An 18172-nucleotide genomic window follows, 5' to 3' on the forward strand; every position below is an offset into this window, starting at 1 on the left:
CATTATCTGTTTTAGGTAAATGACCAGAAGAATGACACTGTGCAGTATAAGTTATTTGCGCTACAAACCAGTGTGACAATACATCAAACCGGACACTTTTTGTTACAAAGGGCTGCATCTGCTCTTGCGCTAAAAACAAGGTAGATAAAACATTACAGATCACTTTACAGAACCCATATGCTAACAACAAATCCAGTTCTCATGTCACTTGTCTTGGTTTTTGAAGCTTTGCATCGGAGAGTTCAGGCATGTTTTAGCTGTAAGGTAAATAGTTCATCAAGACCTTGGTGAGATCTTGTACAAGGCTGCTGCAGCCCAGAGCTTCGCTGACTCTACAGGATCCTTAAAGGGATTATACAAAATTCTTAGAATATCTCTTAAAATTGTGGTTTTAAAGGGTTAGTTCACCCAAAAATGAAAATAATGTAATTTATTACATGCCGTTCCACACCCGTAAGACCTCCGTTCATCTTCGGAACACAAATGAAGATATTTTTGTTGAAATCCGATGGCTCAGTGAGGCCTGCATAGGCATCAATGTAATTTACACTCTCAAGATCCATTAATGTACTAAAAACATATTTAAATAGGTCCATGTGAATACAGTGGTTCAATATTAATATAATAAAGGGACGAGAATTATTTTTTTGTGCGCCAAAAACTAAATGAAGACTTTATATAATGATAACCGATTTCAAAACACTGCTTCATGAAGCTTCGGAGCGGAAACGAATCAGCGAGTCGATTCAGCAGTTCGGAGCGCCAAGGTCACGTGATTTCAGCAGTTTGGCGGTTTGACACGCGATCCAAATCATATTCTCGTCACTTTATAATATTAATATTGAACAACTGTACTCACATGGACTGATTTAAATATGTTTTTAGTACATTAATGTATCTTGAGAGTGAAAATTACATTGATCCCTATGCAGGCCTCACTGAGCCATCGGATTTCAACTAAAATTTCTTCATTTGTGTTTCCGAAGTTGACCGGAGGTCTTACGGGTGTGGAACCCGTAATAAATTACATTATTTTCATCTTTGGGTGAACTAACCCTTTAAGTGTGTCAGATAAGTGAGATGCGGTGGAGGGTCCCTAGTACCAGCATTGAAAACCACTGTCTCAAACATTATTTAAGCCTGTATAGCTGTAATGCACTAATTTTTGTATGTGGTATAAATGTTTTTTTGATTTACTCTAACTTGCCCTGTCAAATTGATTTCCAGAGCATCTTTTAAAAGGGGGAATATTTTCCTAACCTTATTTAATGTCATCATTCATGTCAAAATCTTACATTTTATCAACAAATTCACTTTGAGTAATACTGTTACCAATCCAACGAAATCAGTATTGAAATCAGCATCTTCCTCTATTTTATAGGAAACCGAAGCTGCATCCATAGTGACGTTTACATGTTTTACACAGACTATTTAATGAAGCTCAGAGGTGGCATGACTGCATGAACACTGCAATTTACAACTCCAAAAATATTGTTGTAAGATTTAATGTTTTAAATGTTTTTAGAAATGCACAAATATAAAATATGTTGAAAAAATGCAATGATGCTTTTAAATGAAGTTCTCTTCAGAAAGGTCAGTGTTTTCAAACCAAGTTTTCTTGTTGTCGCTTTTTTTTTTTTTTAATGGGTCAGTTGTGTTGTCAGATATTTTAAGCTGTGTAGACATTTGATTCATGTCTGTGAATAAGTAAATTTAAAACTGGTGACTAATGGTCTGATTAAAACAATCTCTAAACTTTTTTTTATTGTTTTAACATTTTAAATCTACTTTTACAGCTGTCAAACTACTTGATAAAAATGATGCTCCTTAGTGAAAAAAAGACTAATAAATAAATAAATAATAAATTAATAATCAACCTTAAAAAAAAAAAAAATCAACACTCAATTAGCTAAAGCTGAACAGTCAAATTGTGTCATTGGAGAACATTAATTAAACGTCTGTTTCAGTCACTGATTTCAGCCCTCAAACCATTTCGGTAGCCGAAATTTCAGTGCATCCCTAGCTAAGTGGATTTTATGTTTTGAAACCATTTTTAGTAATTTATATTGAAGACAAAACCTATGTTTACATGGACAATGGAAGCCACTTTAAGTTTATGAGTTGATTTATTCACGTTTTAATATGCTCTCGTTCATAGAGATTTTTAGATAGATGCTGAGGCTTTTAAGGTCAGTTAGAATCTGCGGTTTCTGACCCAGTTTGTTTGCTGGCTTTCATGGCTGCAATACGATGTGTTTTCCACCAACTGGCAACCCATGGTGTTGAAATACTATTGGCTAAATTGGAAAACGTGGTTTCGCACAGACCAAAACAAAAACAGACATTCCAACACGGAACACACATTTCAAAGCAGAATAACTGGCTGTAGCATTGTTTTTCTGAGAAACAAGTCTGTGAATTTAGCATGTTTCCTACATATCTACAAGCATACACTCTAAAAAAAAAAAGGTTCTATATTGCACCAAAAATGGTTCTTGGCTCGTAATCATAGGGGAACCTTTTTTAGTGCTATATAGCACCAATTTTGGTGCTTCAGTGGTTCTTCAGCGGTTCTTCAGAGGTTCTTCAGCGGTTCTTCAGAGGTTCTTCACCGGTTCTTTGACTAAGGTGCTATATAGCACCTCTGAAGAACCGCTGAAGAACCACTGAAGCACCAAAATTGGTGCTATATAGCACTAAAAAAGGTTCCCCTATGATTACGAGCCTTTTTTTTTAGAGTGTATTATGGTCATTTTCTGCTTTAGTAAAGTGAATAACCTGCATAAAGCACCTTTTTAATCTTTTGACAACTGCACAAATATACAGAGTTTCCACTGCTGTTGCATACTAACCGTCCTCCTTTTCTTTGTTTTAAAAAGTAGACTTTACGATTTCGGGTCCTAATTAGGCGACGACGAGCACATGAACCGTTATGCCGTGCTACTTGTATTTATCAAACAGTAAAAACGCCCAATCCCACACCTAAAACCTGTGGATGAGTCCAAAACGAGGACTGGTGGAAAGTTGTCCTGCTCCACAGACGCTGGGTGAAAAGATAATTTCAGAATGACACTCGTTTATGACGCTTTATTCAACAGGAAGAACAGCACGTTCTACGCGTCATGCATAATTATGCTATTTCTACGTCATTGCACATGTGCAGTACTCTTCTTTTTTTAATCCGATCAAGTGTTTACATGTCCTCTCGATCGGATTACAAAAGGAATAAACCACCCCTTACAATCCAAATTAAATTTTAATCAGATGTGGCCAATTCATTCCGATTGACGTGGTTACATGTGAATAAAAAAAATAAATAATAATAATTCTGATTGTGCTACTAATCCGATTATAATCACATTATTAGGGTCCATGTAAACGCAGCAAATATTAAATTTTCGGGGTTAAGAAACTCAAACTGACTCTAGAGTGCTATCACACTCTCCTTATGGGTACTACATCTTTAACAACACACTCTAGGAATGTCAGTCATGTGGCACCTTTCATTGATTCTTGGTTGCTACAGTGTCGGTGGATTTGAGCTGCAGTCATGTGGAATGGGATGAAAGGTGTACTGAAGAACAGGTGAAGGCAGTTTACCTTTCAACAGCAGCCAGGGGCTCAGAGTTGTGGAAACTATGAGATGCATCTGTGGCATTTCAGCTTGATGTCAAATTAAACCTGACTGAGTCTCTGCATCTGTCGGTTTTTCAACTTTTGTCTTTCTCTTCTCACACTTCTTTTTTTTTAATCATTCCACAGCACTCCTGAGAGCATTGGGTAGCAGCCTCTGGTCACATGATGCCATTTACAGTGAATCTGATTGGCCCGTCCCCCTGGGGATTCAGAATATCTGGCGGGCGAGACTTCAAGAAAGCCATAACCGTTTCCAAGGTAATTTTCATCCCTGTTAACCAAGGTTAACCAGTCCAGAACATAGTTCATTGCCTTAATCACTAATGCAAAAACCAAGGAGATGAACCCTCATACCTAAACACTTAATATAACGTCTTACTTTTTGAGTTATTCACTGGTGTCTAACTGTTTGCACTGTCTCCTTGACTACTTCAACCAAACAAGAACTGGATAATTAAAGAGGAAGTTCCTGGTTATTGTATTGCATTGTGGATGGTCAAGCTATTGTTTTTGTCCTTCTTTTTCCTTACAGGTATTTCCATTCTCTTTTTAGAATAATAGAAAATATTTTGAACCACAGTGTGCAAGAGTTAAGTTTAGCCACAGCGTGAATCATTGCGTTCACACTTTTACGTGAATCTGAGTAACGGGTTTAACAATCTACTTATTTTGTGTTCAAGCCTTTAACACTCGGGCATTTTTGAAAGACTGTTTTTCATGTGAGAAGTTCAGAATCTGCTGTACTTCTGCCACCTAGTCTGGAACCCATTTATTTTTGTTTTTCATGGGCTTTGAGACAATTTTCAAATCGAACCAAAACAGTTCCTCTCAACTAGAAAAAAGTTCATTTTTACAAAAACTAATTCCATGTTGTGTTCCAGAAATACACCACAGTGTTTCTAATTAAAGGCAGCTAATGGAACCTTTCCATTCAGATCCTGGTCACATCTGCACTGTAATCCAGAATACCATTGGGTTTAAACTTAAACCACTTAAAAACACTGAGACTTTAAAAATGTGTGCCTCTCATTATCCTTATTGTTTCTCATTATTATTCCCAACCCACTCTAACCCTATCCCTTTAAAGATTTAACCGTCTCAGTCCTCGAGGGCTGTGTTGTGCCCTCAGCAGCCAATATGTGAAGAAAATGAGTGCCTAACGGTGTCCATGCAGTGCAGGAGACCTTTGGTATTAAGAGGGCTTGTAAGAAACACAGAATAGAACAGCACGGGGTGTTTTTAAGAGGGATCCAAAGGGCCTCCTGGAGAGACAGGTCAGAGTGTAGTGGCAGGAGTTTGGCATGGGCACAAATCTTTTGCTCCCCTCCTTACATTTGTTTTTGTCTAATCTAACCCTTACTGACTCTCCATGATTCCTCAAGTTTTTCACATACATGTTTTAATACTTTTGCGATTTGAGTTGCTTGAGACAAACCTCAGAAACTTTCCCGAAAACTACCAATTGACCTAGATATTCCAATAAAAATACTTGACACCACTGACAGTCATTGCATAATTCAAATCTGCAGTTAGGTATGAGAGTAATCTGTTTCTCAGGTATGTTTCGCTATCATACGGAAAGGGTAAGTATATTCCAGAGGTGTAAAGAGTACCTGAATTATACTTGAGTAAAAGGACTGATAACTTACAGCGAAAATCACTTTATCAGTAACTATAACTGCTCTGAAGCAGTGGAGACTCAGGAGAAGCCAGGTATATTTTTCTGTTGATATGAATAATCTGGTAGATTTAACAATATTGCAGGTCTATTATGTATATAACGATGTTATGATGAACTATATGCCTTTCTCCACCTGAAGTTCTGAGTTGTTCAAAGCGTTTCTAAGAATACTGATTGTTAGAAGGCAGCTGTCTGACTCTGAGATTGTGAATGGGAGCATGATTTGTGTAACATTAGTAAAACATTATTAGCTGTTTGATAACGTAGTCAAAAAAAAGGCTGATTATATTAATTACTGTTATGTGTGTACGATGTTGTAAAGAGCGATACTATGGTGCAGCATTTACCTCAAGTTGGCAAGTGGAGCTGGGGCCTGATGTATAAACACAAAAGGCATTGATCAATGTGCGTGCCCAATTTTATACGCACACATCGAGATTTATAAAAAATAAACTAGCTATAAATACACAGATCAGGCATAACATTATGACCGGTAAAGTGAATAACAGATTATCTCTTCATCACGGCACCTGTTAGTGGGTAGGATATATTAGGCAGCAAGTGAACATTTTGTCCTCAAAGTTGATGTGTTAGAAGCAGGAAAAATGGGCACGCGTAAGAATTTGATTGAGCTTGACAAGGGCCAAATTGTGATGGCTAGATGACTGGGCCAGAGCATCTCCAAAACTGCCGCTCTTGTGGGTTGTTTCCGGTCTGCAGTGGTCCGTATCTATCAAAAGTGATTCAAGGAAGGAACAGTGATGAACCGCAGACAGGGTCCTGGGCTCATTGATGCACGTGGGGAGTGAAGGCTGGCCCAACTGATCAAACAGATGAGCTACTGTAGCTCAAATTGCTCAAGAAGTTAATGCTGGTTCTGATAGAAAGGTGTCAGAATACACAGTGCATCACAGCTAATTGTGTATGGGGCTGCATAGCCGCAGATCAGTCAGGGTGCCCATGCTGACCCCTGTCCACTGCCGAAAGCACCAACAGTGGCCATGTAAACATCAGAAGTGGACCACGGAGCAATGGAAAAAGATGGCCTGGTCTGATGAATCACGTTTTCTTTTACATCACGTGGATGGCCGAGTGCGTGTGCATTATTTACTTGGGGAACACATGGCACCAGGATGCACTATGGGAAGAAAGCAAGCCGACGGAGGCAGTGTGATGCTTTGGGCAATGTTCTTCTGGGAATCCTTGGGTCCTGCAATCCATGTGGATGTTACTTTGACACATACCACCTACCTAAGCATTGTTGCAGACCATGTACACCCTTTCATGGAAACGGTATTCCTGTTGGCTGTGGCCTCTTTCAGCAGGATGAGTTCAGGAATGGTTTGAGGAGCACAACGAGTTTGAGGTGTTGACTTGGCCTCCAAATCACCCAGATCTCAATCCAATTGAGCATCTGTGGGATGTGCTGAACAAACAAGTCTGATCCATGGAGGCCCCACCTCGCAACTTACAGGACTTAAAGGATCTGCTGCTAAAAACTTGGTGCCAGATACCACAGCACACCTTCAGGGGTCTAGTGGAGTCCATGCCTCGACGGATCAGGGCTGTTTTGGCAGCAAAAGGGGGACCAACACACTATTAGGACAGGTCTATACAGTCATAATGTTATGCCTGATCTGTGTATATTGAGGCTCCATGTGAAGCGAGGCGTACTCTGATTACATAAGCTGCGCTCCATTGTGCGTCTCTGTAGCAACCGTTAATTGGCACTCGAGCAGGTCCTCAGACATGGCACCTCTGCCCCTCTGCTTTCAGCTAACATCAACATCAACAACAACAACAGCAACAACAGCTGACTGGCAGTCTGCAAAGCCTCTCTGTGCCATGCTGTTTGAGTGTTTTGAGTCAGGCTGAGGTGTTGCTTTCCTCTTCTCCTACTAATGAGGCTGTGGCCTTATTGACTGTTGAGTCTTGAGGGGATTCTAAGCTTTGCTCAACTAACAGCAGTCCTTGTATAGTTGTTTTTAGGCTTTCTGCCAACTATAACGCCACTATAAGTAGGCCCATTGGTCGGTTGATATCGCAAACGTGAAAGTCTGTGGCGCGATTTAAAACATTGCTCCGTTTGTTTGGCCACTCTGACTGCAATATTGACTGACTAAAGTAACCAATCAGAAAACAATCATATTTTTTTCCCCATAATTTTTTAGCAGTACAATTTGCACACCGTAAAACAAAATACAAATTGAGTAAATAAATACACAATAAAATAACTGACTAATAATTCAACCCACCTTTTCAATATTGGCAAATTACATTTATCTTCGTATAAATGAGCAGAATTGGCACAATGTACAATATACAGTGTCACCGAAAACCAAATAGTTTCTTGTTGTAGTTTAAGCAAACATATTTAAAAAAATATATTATGGAATACCTCTGCTGACACCAATTTAATAGCTTTCTTCTCATTGGGCCACAGACTTTGAAGCCACATCTATTAGCGGTTCAGACTAAAGAGTTCTAATTGGTTGAATGTTTTTGTCCACAGGTGAACGCTGGCAGTAAGGCAGAGATGGCCTGTCTTCAGCCCAATGACATCATCATGGAGATTAATGGACTCAATACTGGCGAGATGCTGAACGTAGAGGCACAAAACAAAATCAAGAGCTGCACGACACAACTCCAACTGCTCGTAGAACGGTAAGGGTCCCTTTATTTACATTGTTTTTCTTTCAATATTTTCTCAGGTGGTCAGTAATGTGTACAAGTGCATTAGTACTGGACTGAAATGATGGTTGTTCATGAAATATAATAATGTCGTAACATTTTGAAATATCAAAATCGTTTCACTCAGTGACTTCAAAGTCCAAAGGCCATATTGTCAATGCCTCCAGGCAGCTATTTTGGGCAACTTCTCTATACGTCTATGGGGAAAAGCTGATATCTCAAAAACGGCTTGCAATTTGCAATATGTCAGTGTAATTACAGGGCTCCAGACTAACTTTTTTCACTAGGAGCACAGTGGCCCCCAACAGAAAATGTTAGGGGCACAACCAGAAATTTTAGGGGCGCACACCGTAAATCAACATGCTAACCAAATCTACTAATTTCCACTGTATTACTAATAGGGATCGGTATCGTTAAAGTTTTAATGGTATTACTACTCTTACCGATACTGCTTATTGATCCGGTACTTTGACAGTATTCTTACCGGTTCTTTTTATTATACTTTTTTTTTTTTTTTTTATATATATAAAAAAACATAATTAAGAACATAATTAACATGGCTTTATAATCCCAAAAGTAAAATATCTATAGCAAAAGAAACCGCAAAGTTTGAACAAAAATATAAAACATCTATTTGTAAATGGACCACTGTGCAGGCATTCGGAAGGTCTGCTAACATTAAATATTACAGTAAAGAACAAACCTGCAAAGAAATCTAATAAAGTAATGAAATGTAAAATAACACTGCATAGTTTTCACTGTATAAATTGATAGATTAATGCTTACAAAAGCTAAAGTTATTAAATCAAGAGATGTGAATATTTTCTATTTGCCTTTTGTTCGATTCGAATTAATGGCTCAATCATCAGCTGGTTTAGACGCTGCCCCTTTAAGACCGATCGAATGTAGAACTAATAATATCATATTCTCCTATTTCTGCAAACTATTTACGCCCATTTAAGATATAAACTGTTAAAATAACTACTCTCCAATCCGGTCATTTTGACACCGGCTATTTGTTGTTTATTTGATGGTTTAGACGCGCACACGAAGCCTAAAATATTAAGTGCAAGTCGGTCCATTTCGCAGCACACACACACATAAGGCGCCTTGAAGTTGGAAACAGCGTCTCTTGCGCGGATTATTGTGCATTTAATAGCTCTTTATTATCAAACACATCCCGCAGTTTAGCAAAAGTAGAGACTGCAGTTTACAACAATCACTGAATCTGACGTTTAGTTTAGGTTTAAGGAGAAATGTGCTGTGACGGGAAGGATGTCGCGCTCGACGGAACACGGCTATAGGAATAGTTTTACCTCATCCATCTTTTTATAATTCTTGGAAGCCAAAATCGAAAATAAAATTAGATTAATATCACAGCACATACCTAAAGTTTAAGCAGACTAAACTTTTGTGTAGTTCTCTTGGCCATCGTCACTCATTAAGCTGACTGTGGTGTTGTGTTCGCTGTAGCTCCACGTGAGAGAGCGCTCTTTCTCTCTCTTCTGGATTGCGAATGGCAAAAATGCATCACGGACAAATGGTTTAATATTATCTCATATAGAGACGGCTGGCAAAGATAGAATTTGCCAGACATAACGTCTATCAATTATAATTATTAAGTGTATTTTCTTAATTTCTCCAGTACCGACAGCGGGCAAATTTACTGGTCGCACATGTGCGACTGGATACAAATTCAGTCGCACACTCTCAAATTTTAGTTGCAAAATGCGACCATTTAGTCGCACTCTGGAGCCCTGAATTATACTTTTTAAGTACTGAGTAATATTAATTAACTACATGTACTTATTATAGGCTTAGGGTAAGATTAGGATTTGTTAGTTACATGTAATTATACATAATTTATAGTTATTACTATTGTAAATACATGTTACCTGCCCTGCTAAAATGCAAAACATTTTTTTGACCCATGTAACCTTGTAAACAGTGCTTTAAGGTTTTCAGGTCTTACAGGTAAATATACAGACATTGAATAATCAAACACTGCACAGTCTTCCCTGCATTAATTATAAATTGAATATAGATTAATCATTATTAAAGCTACAACAGTTATTCAGTCAAGAGCAGTGAGTGATTTTCTCTTTGTCTTTTGTTCTTTGATTTACATTAATGACAGACAGAAGCAGGTTTATTTGGCTGCTCTCATTTTAAGACCTGACGCACATGACACGGATCTGACACACATCCTAACTCTTTACGTTAATTTAACACTTTTCAACTAATTTAAGACTGTGCTTTAGAGGATCCTCAACTAAATGAGAATTTTGACATAATTGTGTGTGTTTTTGTCTTTTCAAGTGCAAAAGAAGTTGCTCTGGAGCGGCATTCTGTGCGCACGTTTCGGATGTTTGTTCACAGAGAGCCGCTTCACAGACTGTGCACCAGTACAGATTTGAGTTTTTGTTTTTTTTGCATCTTATAGCGCTTGAATAGTTGCTGATGTGTTAGAAGCAACAAAAATGGGAAAGTGTAAAGATTTGAGCGAGTTTGACAAGGGCCAAATTATGATGGCTAGACAACTAGGTCAGAGCATCTCCAAAACTGTAGCTCTTGTAGGGTGTTCCCAGTCTGCAGTGGTCAGTATCTATCAAAAGTGGTCCAAGGAAGGAACAGTGGTGGACTGGCGACAGGGTCATGGCTCATTGATGCACGTGGTGAGCAAAGGCTGGCACCTGTGTTTCGATCAAACAGATGAGCTACTGTAGCTCAAATTGTTCAAGAAGTTAATGCTGGTTCTGATAGAAAGGTGTCAGAATACACATTGCATCACAGTTTATTGCGTATGGGGCCACATAGCCGCAGACCAGATGGGTTCCCATGCTGACCCCTGTCCACCGCCGAAAGCAGACCACGGAGCAATGGAAGAAGGTGACCTGGTCAGATGAATCACTTTTCTTTTACATCACGTGGATGTTCCATATGATTGCGCTGCTCCTAAAGAGCTTGTCTTACATAAACACCCCTTAAAACACATTGAGTTCAGATGAACCCAAAACCAGTCTAATTATACAGGACTTTCTTAAGATCAATTAGTCAACTAGTTGTTCAGTAATCTTACTGACTCTTTAATTTTCGTCATCTTTAGATGTCAGCACCAGTAAACACTATTCTGGCCACAAATGTACCTTTGCTCTCTTACACGCATGCACTTTGAGCCCTGTGTCCATGTGAGTACATTTTTCCCTTCTGACCTCATGTCTCTGACCAGGCCAGAAACAACACTGGACCGACAATGGCACACACTAGCAGTGTGTGTGTGTATCTCCTGTAGCCCACAGTATTGGAGGAAGAGGGTGTGTGTCTGCCCTCTAAGTTCATATTAGTATACTTTATGGAGGTTTCTTGCTCTACTTGCCCCTTGTAGTTTTCTGAATAATCTATCCTACAACAACTTACCTACAGTATGTAATAGTTGAGGGACATTGACTCACTCAGGTCTTTAATTCAGTTTGAAGAATTATTGGCATGAATGAGTTTCCTTAGTGTTTCCTCTTGCAAATCAGACACTTTATCAGCACACCAACTGAAACTCGCACAAAACACAGACCTGAACAGCATTGGGATAATCTTTTTACTGAAATATACTTTTCTGAGATTTTCAAGCTACTGATAAATATAGTTAGTATTGTTGGTAGTGTTGGTTAGTTACTCCCAACACTGGTCAGGAGGTCTTCATCTCGGTCACAAATAACTCTTGGCTTTCGGTTACAGAGTCTAGTAGGAATGGCTACTGCGCTAACTCTCCCGCTGGTGAAGACCCTTTGATGTTTGTCTCATGTGGTTTTATAGTTGTTGTTTTTTTCTCTCTCTCTCTCTCCTTTTCTTGTTTTATCGCTACATTTTTCTGTGACATTCTTGTATAGACTCTATGTAATGATTTAATCTCTAGTGAGTTGAAAATATGACCGGAATGCTGCAGTACATGTAGTGCCTTAAGACACTCTGATGCAACGTCTTCCAAAAAATAAATGTGTTGTCACAAGAAGTTGCTCCAGAAATCATGTTGCAATACGGAAGAAGTTGCTAAGAATTTTGCTGGGAATTTGTTATGGATGGTATCAGCGATGCTGCATTTGTCTTTCATGGTGTAGATCTTTGCACAGGAGCATCAGAAGACAAGGTGCTTTAGTCCTCTTCAGCAATATCATGCTAAACTTTCGTCTGAGGCTCATATGTTGACAGTCAATCCTTGCTGATGACCTTGTTGAGGACTAAAAGGGGCACACAAGTGAATGACGTCAGTGTAAAAATGCCTTGCTGTTCAAACGGCATTTCCTCAAGTTCTTTGAGTGAGGTGGTGTTGAGTATCGACCAGAGTGAAAGCAGTTGGAACAGAATTTTTATTTTCTGATTTGCTCTTATGTCAACTCAACAGTATTGAGCTTTCAGTGAATTATAAGGCTGGTATCACTGTATGTATGTCTAGATGTTTGTCATTAAGTAGAGATTGTGCTATTTATACCATGATGCGAATATTTTAAATTTATAAACCATGGATACTGGTATAGATTAGATTAGACTGCACATCAAACTACCAAACTAAATTTCCATTATAATCAGCAGTTATGCTGTCAGAGATTTGTGTATCAGCACTGTGCAGTATTTTACAAGAGCTTCAGTCATGTTTATAATGTATTACTATTACTCTCTTGTATTCAATTTTAATTGTTGCACAGTTGTTTTTGTTTCTTATCTGGGCGTTTGCAGTCCTCAAGCTTCAAATGAAGAAAAGAAAATAATCCGATTAGGTGAAGTACCTTTCATTTTGTAAAATTTCTGAATTAATAAGTAGTTTTTGGATAATCTCAAAATAAAAATAAACATTACTACAAAATATTTTGGGGTTGAATTTCCAGCAGATGGCTCTCAGTAGTTTAAAGTAATTATTTGTTTAAAAAATTGAATCCCTAATGTTGGATTTGCAGACATTGGCTCAGACTTTGGCTTAGGACTGCCGACTAAAATGTTTTTTTGTTTTTGCAGTTATGTTTGGTGACACCACTGATACAGTAATTAAACACTTTTTAAAATGTTTAAACTGTTAAAATCATTTTAACAACATGGATGTTAATTTAGTAGATTAATTTAAACATTTAAGTCTTTTATTTAATTACTTATATTGTTAAAGAAGTTTGCCGTGGTTAGATTCTAGACCCTAAAGCATGTCAGTACTTGTGCTGAAATTCCATCTTCATGCCAAGGGTTTAAAAGCTTTTGAATCTGTGCTAATTTATGTCAGAGCTCCATGTACAGACAACCTATTCTCACCTTGATTGTCTGTCTCTGCAAAGATAATATTGACCACCTGTTGTGTTTATAATGTAATGTCTGAGCTGATCTCAAAGATTGCAAAATTGTACAATGTTTTTTTAGTTTGCATCACAGATTATTTCTGTTGATCATTTAACATCTTACCTCGCACTTTATGACAGTTAATTAAAGCATCGCGCTGGAATTCATAAAGCCCACTTACTTTGATTCAATTGGTCATCATCTCCAACATCTAATCTAATCTAATCTGCATTTCTTAGTTTGTCCCCATTAAAATGCCACCACACGCATCAAAACACTATTTCTGCATTTAGATGCTTCCAAACCTCAGCTACAGACCACCTCAGCTTTGAGCCAGAGACAGAAGGAACGGTAAATGGACTGCATTTATATAGCGCTTTTAACAGACCTACGGCCATCCAAAGCGCTTTACATTTTGCCTCACATTCACCCATTCACAAACTCATTCATACACCGACGGCGGTGTCAGCCATGCAAGGCGCCATCCAGCTCGTCGGGAGCAGCTGGGGTTAGGTGTCTTGCTCATGCACACCTCGACACTTGGTCAGGTGGAACCGGGGATCGAACCACCAACCTTCCGGTTTGTAGACAACCTACATGAACCACTGAGCCACTGCCGCCCTGGATGAACGGTGATGGGGGATTACCGAATATCCTATAGGAGGAAAGAATCAATCAAAGGGAGTATGACATTAGGATGAAATGGAGTGAAACAAAGTTAGCGAGATAAAACAATTGCAAGTATTAGCAGCAAAGGTAGAGGCTGAGTAAAATGTATGTGTCCGCCAGGGCTGTTCATGTCTTGTTTTTACTGGCATCGATAGGAGGATGCTCTCCCTTACTAAGTAAAACATCTTGCAGTAAAACATCCCATTAACAGGAATGGAAAGACTCCTCTTTTTCTTTAGGCCTGCATCAACTCTGACTGTTTAAAGCACTCTTAATGAAGTGTGGGTTTCAGGAGTGTCAAGTTCCTACATTGGACCAAGGCTTGAATTTAGTTTGAAGCAGAAATAGTTCAACAAATAAAGCAGATTTGTGGCTAGAGTGAACCCATTTTCCTAATTGATGAGCTTTTTTCCCTTTTTAAGTAACTATGGTGGAGTGAAGGGATACAAGTGCAGTGGGTGTTTTATAGAACACAATTTTCAAGAAATAAAGTAATATTTTCCAAAAACCGATCTTCGCTTCATGAGAAATAAAGAAAGCCTTTCTGGTTTCTGAAGATGTAGATTACCAGCTCTGAATCAGGCCCTTGTGTGGCATTCCTTGCTCATGAAGCTATAAAGAGGTTTCTGTAGCGAACATATGCCAGGGATTAATTTAAAGATAAATAAACATTTTCAGACATGTGGCGCTTCCTGGTCACGAGTTCTGCTAATGTATTTAAACAAGTCTGTGTTGTCTTTTCTCTGTTGAATTTCATCAACTTATATTCACGCTCATTCAGCCTTCTGCATTTTGTTAAATGTACCAGTATCTGCATTTCCAGATGAGGAAGAAAATGTCACTACCTTTAATTTCTGAAAAAAGCCAGTTTTAAGGGGATTCCTGTGTGGCTCTGTCTGTGCCAGATTTACTTCATAGGAATCATAGCCTAAAAGTCACAGGATAATTTGAGGTTTTCTTTTCTTTTGAAGGAAGTTTTAAGTTTATCCAGCTACTTTATCAAAGTAACCTACTATATCTCACCTCTAAAACATGCTGGCATCTCCTGGTTTTGTCAAATTTGTCCAGAAACTTACTCATAAAACCATGCTTAAACAAAGTTACCCAGATTAACAGTAAAGTTTGGGGAAGTTTTAAACAACACTAATCATTTTCATACTAAAATAAAATGCCTTGTATTAATGTTTGAATCTTTCCACACAGACCTGCTCCTCCTCCTCCCGGTCAGACCAATGGAATCACAGAGCAACTGGTTGGCCGCTTCCAGGTCAGTAAAAAAGCAAATATCAAAAGGTTAGTTTACCCAAAGATGTACATTCTGTCTTTTACTCAACCTCATGTAATTCCAAACCTGTATGACTGATGTTCTTCTGTGGAACATATGGTAAAAGAAGGTATATTGAAAGAGATTTTTGCGTGTGTCCGTCAAAGGGGGCCAAAAAAAAAATATTCTTTAGAAGAGCGTCAGCACTCAGCAGGAAATAAAAGTCAGGTTTGAAGCAAAATGAGGATGAGTAAATTACACTATAATTTACATTTGTCTTTTTTGGGTGAACTATCTCTTTTAACTGTTGATATTTGACACATGCAAAGGGACTGTGTTCAGAGACTGTAAGAGGGAGAGGAGTGGCTAAAAGTGGCTAATTAATTTTTTTTTTTAATTGAAATGTAATTGTTCTTCAGTCTTTAGTTTTTAAATTTTTGAATTAATTCACAATTTTTAATGTTTGTTTATGCCCTTGTTTCTTTATAGTATATGCTGCATTTTATACAAGTGGTTTCCAAACGTTTTCTGCCCAGTCCCCTTTTGTAGAGAAAAATTTCCCCCACCCCCCCCCAAAGTCCCCCACCTACATGAACCCTTATAAAGACACTCCAAGACATGGACCTTGCTTGGAGTGTTACAACTTCTCAACTTCAACATGCTTCTCTTTGTGTTTGTGATGAGTCTCTCAGTGGCTTCTCAACTTGTTCGGCTTCATACTGTCAGAAGGTAATATTTTGAGCCATGAAAAACACTGTGGTACTCGTCATCACCCACCGTTGTACTGGTGAATCTGAGGGCGAGATATGCCTCATCATATTTTCTTGTCTTGAGGCCGTTTACACTGGACGTGACAGTGAACATTCCAGAGCGCGAAGTACGTCAGAAGTGGAACGGGCATCAGTTTAATGTCAGAAATTTGTTGTCACGTCTCGCCGAATCCAGTACACTGCATCAATGATTATAAAGGGTTATATTTACCTGTAAGGCTTTACGTTTACCTGGCACCGACAGTCCTTTTACAAACTTGTTCATGCTAAGTGCATTAATATTTTTAAACGGCTTTCTGCAATACTCAATTGGGATTCTTCAATTGCGCCATCTAGTGTGGGCTGTTATTCCACGACAACAACCACTACAACTGATAACCGACTGCTCAAGCAGGTACTGCATCGCATTTGTCAAGATCTAAAATGTCATATTTTGTGTTCAGTTATGTAGCAAGCAGTCGCATAAGCGGCAATCAGCTGACAGTATCCCTTAGCCTTGCCACGCCACCCTTTTTATAACTCCGCCCAGGGGATGCACCCTCAGTTTGGGAACCACTGATTTATACAATATTATTTTACACTACGGTTCAGCAAAATTATTATTATTTTTTTAAAGGAAATTATTTTCATTCAACAAGGATTCATTAAATTGATCAAAAGTGAGTAAAAACATTTATAATGTTCTAAAAGATTTAATTTTAAAACAAATGTTGTTCTTTTGAACTTTCTATTCATCAAAGAATCCTAAAAAAAAAATGATCACAGGAATAAATAACTTTTTAATTACTTTATATTAAAATAGAAATTTCTTCTACTGAATAAAAAATAAAAAAGGTAACTCGCAATTGCGAGTTTACATCTCGCAATTGCGAGTTTACATCTCGCAATTCTGACTTTTCTTAGAATTGTTTATCACACAATTATACAATAAAAAAAAGTCGCATATATCTTTTAAATTGTTTTATTCCATGGCAGAAACAAGTTTCCATAGAAAAGTTACATTTGTAATACTATTACGCGATATTACAGTTTTTACTGTATTTGATTAAATGAAAGCAGCCTTGGTGAGAACAGTAGTCCCTAGTGTATACTATATTGAAGTAGCATATCCAAAATGTTGCTTTCAGTGCAAGAAGCAACAAAACCACAGTCCATCGCTGCTACAGGCTACTCTACTAAACTGCTGACCCAAGGCTTAGTTTTTGGTTCTCTCAGATTTGGAGCATTATAGCATGCCTGGTATCCATTAAGAGAAGGTGGACCACTATCTGCTTATCAAAGATTTATAGTTTGTCAGGTTAAGCTCAAATAAGACATTTAGGTGTATATTTCCTTTTTTTCATTTCTGTATGGCAGTAATTCTGCATGTCTGCATCCGTGACATGTGAAAGGAACTTGGGAATGTTATAAATCAGACAGAGTTCCTGTCTTTTAAATGCTAAAGGGACTGCTGACGGGTCTCTATTGTAACGGATACTATGTTTGGAAGGATTGTGAGCCACATAAGTCTTGTGAAGAAAAGACATTGTGAAGAAGGCACACATAAGGGTTTAACAATAAGCAAGACATGAAGGCCCAGGGCCAGAGATGGAATGGTCCTAATAAATTAAATTATACTAATTTTTATTTTATTTTATTGTTTTTTTTTTGTTGTTTAAAAATGATCCTACACAATACATACACAAACATTATACAGTATTTGATTGGTTGATTGATTGAGGCCAGTGACAATGTTATCAGTGTAAGTACAAATCTGAACTACTACACTGAAACTACTACTCTTTCTAGTAAATTTCAAAATTAATTACAAAGAAACTGTAACATTCAATTAAATGTGAAATTTGGAAGTAAAAAGACTGACATTTTATTTTGTTGAGCTCTACACATTCACATTTGGTCAACATATCCTGTGTTTACCAGCCAAAACTATTTGGTCCAAAGAGGAGGATGTGTTACTGATCTGTGTTTTTCCCTCTGGTTGTGCAGGAGGCTGTGCAGGTGAGTCGAGATGAGAACCAGAACTACAGAGAGTACACCATCTCCAGCCCAGCGTCTCTGTCACCTGGCCCATATTCACCTGAGCCACCACCCAGCCCCGACCGCAAAGGGGGCAGGATCACACCCACAAATAAGAGGTACCACTGCACA

At 38.2% G+C, this 18172-nt stretch overlaps 1 protein-coding gene across 2 annotated transcripts in view; it reads left to right on the forward strand.

The window, feature by feature from the left end:
* Positions 1-18172, forward strand: part of pdlim2 (PDZ and LIM domain 2 (mystique)) — an 86421-nt gene that overhangs the window by 28794 nt on the left and 39455 nt on the right. For both annotated transcript variants that reach the window (XM_079827939.1, XM_079827940.1), the window contains exons 2-5: positions 3763-3894; positions 7830-7981; positions 15194-15257; positions 18011-18159. In XM_079827939.1, coding sequence (XP_079684065.1) covers positions 3799-3894; positions 7830-7981; positions 15194-15257; positions 18011-18159 — 461 coding nt within the window. In that variant the 5' untranslated portion in view covers positions 3763-3798. The remainder of the gene's footprint in view (positions 1-3762; positions 3895-7829; positions 7982-15193; positions 15258-18010; positions 18160-18172) is intronic.

The sequence above is a fragment of the Gobio gobio genome (genome assembly GCF_949357685.1).
Source record: "Gobio gobio genome assembly, chromosome: 10".
Lineage (NCBI taxonomy): Eukaryota > Metazoa > Chordata > Actinopteri > Cypriniformes > Gobionidae > Gobio > Gobio gobio.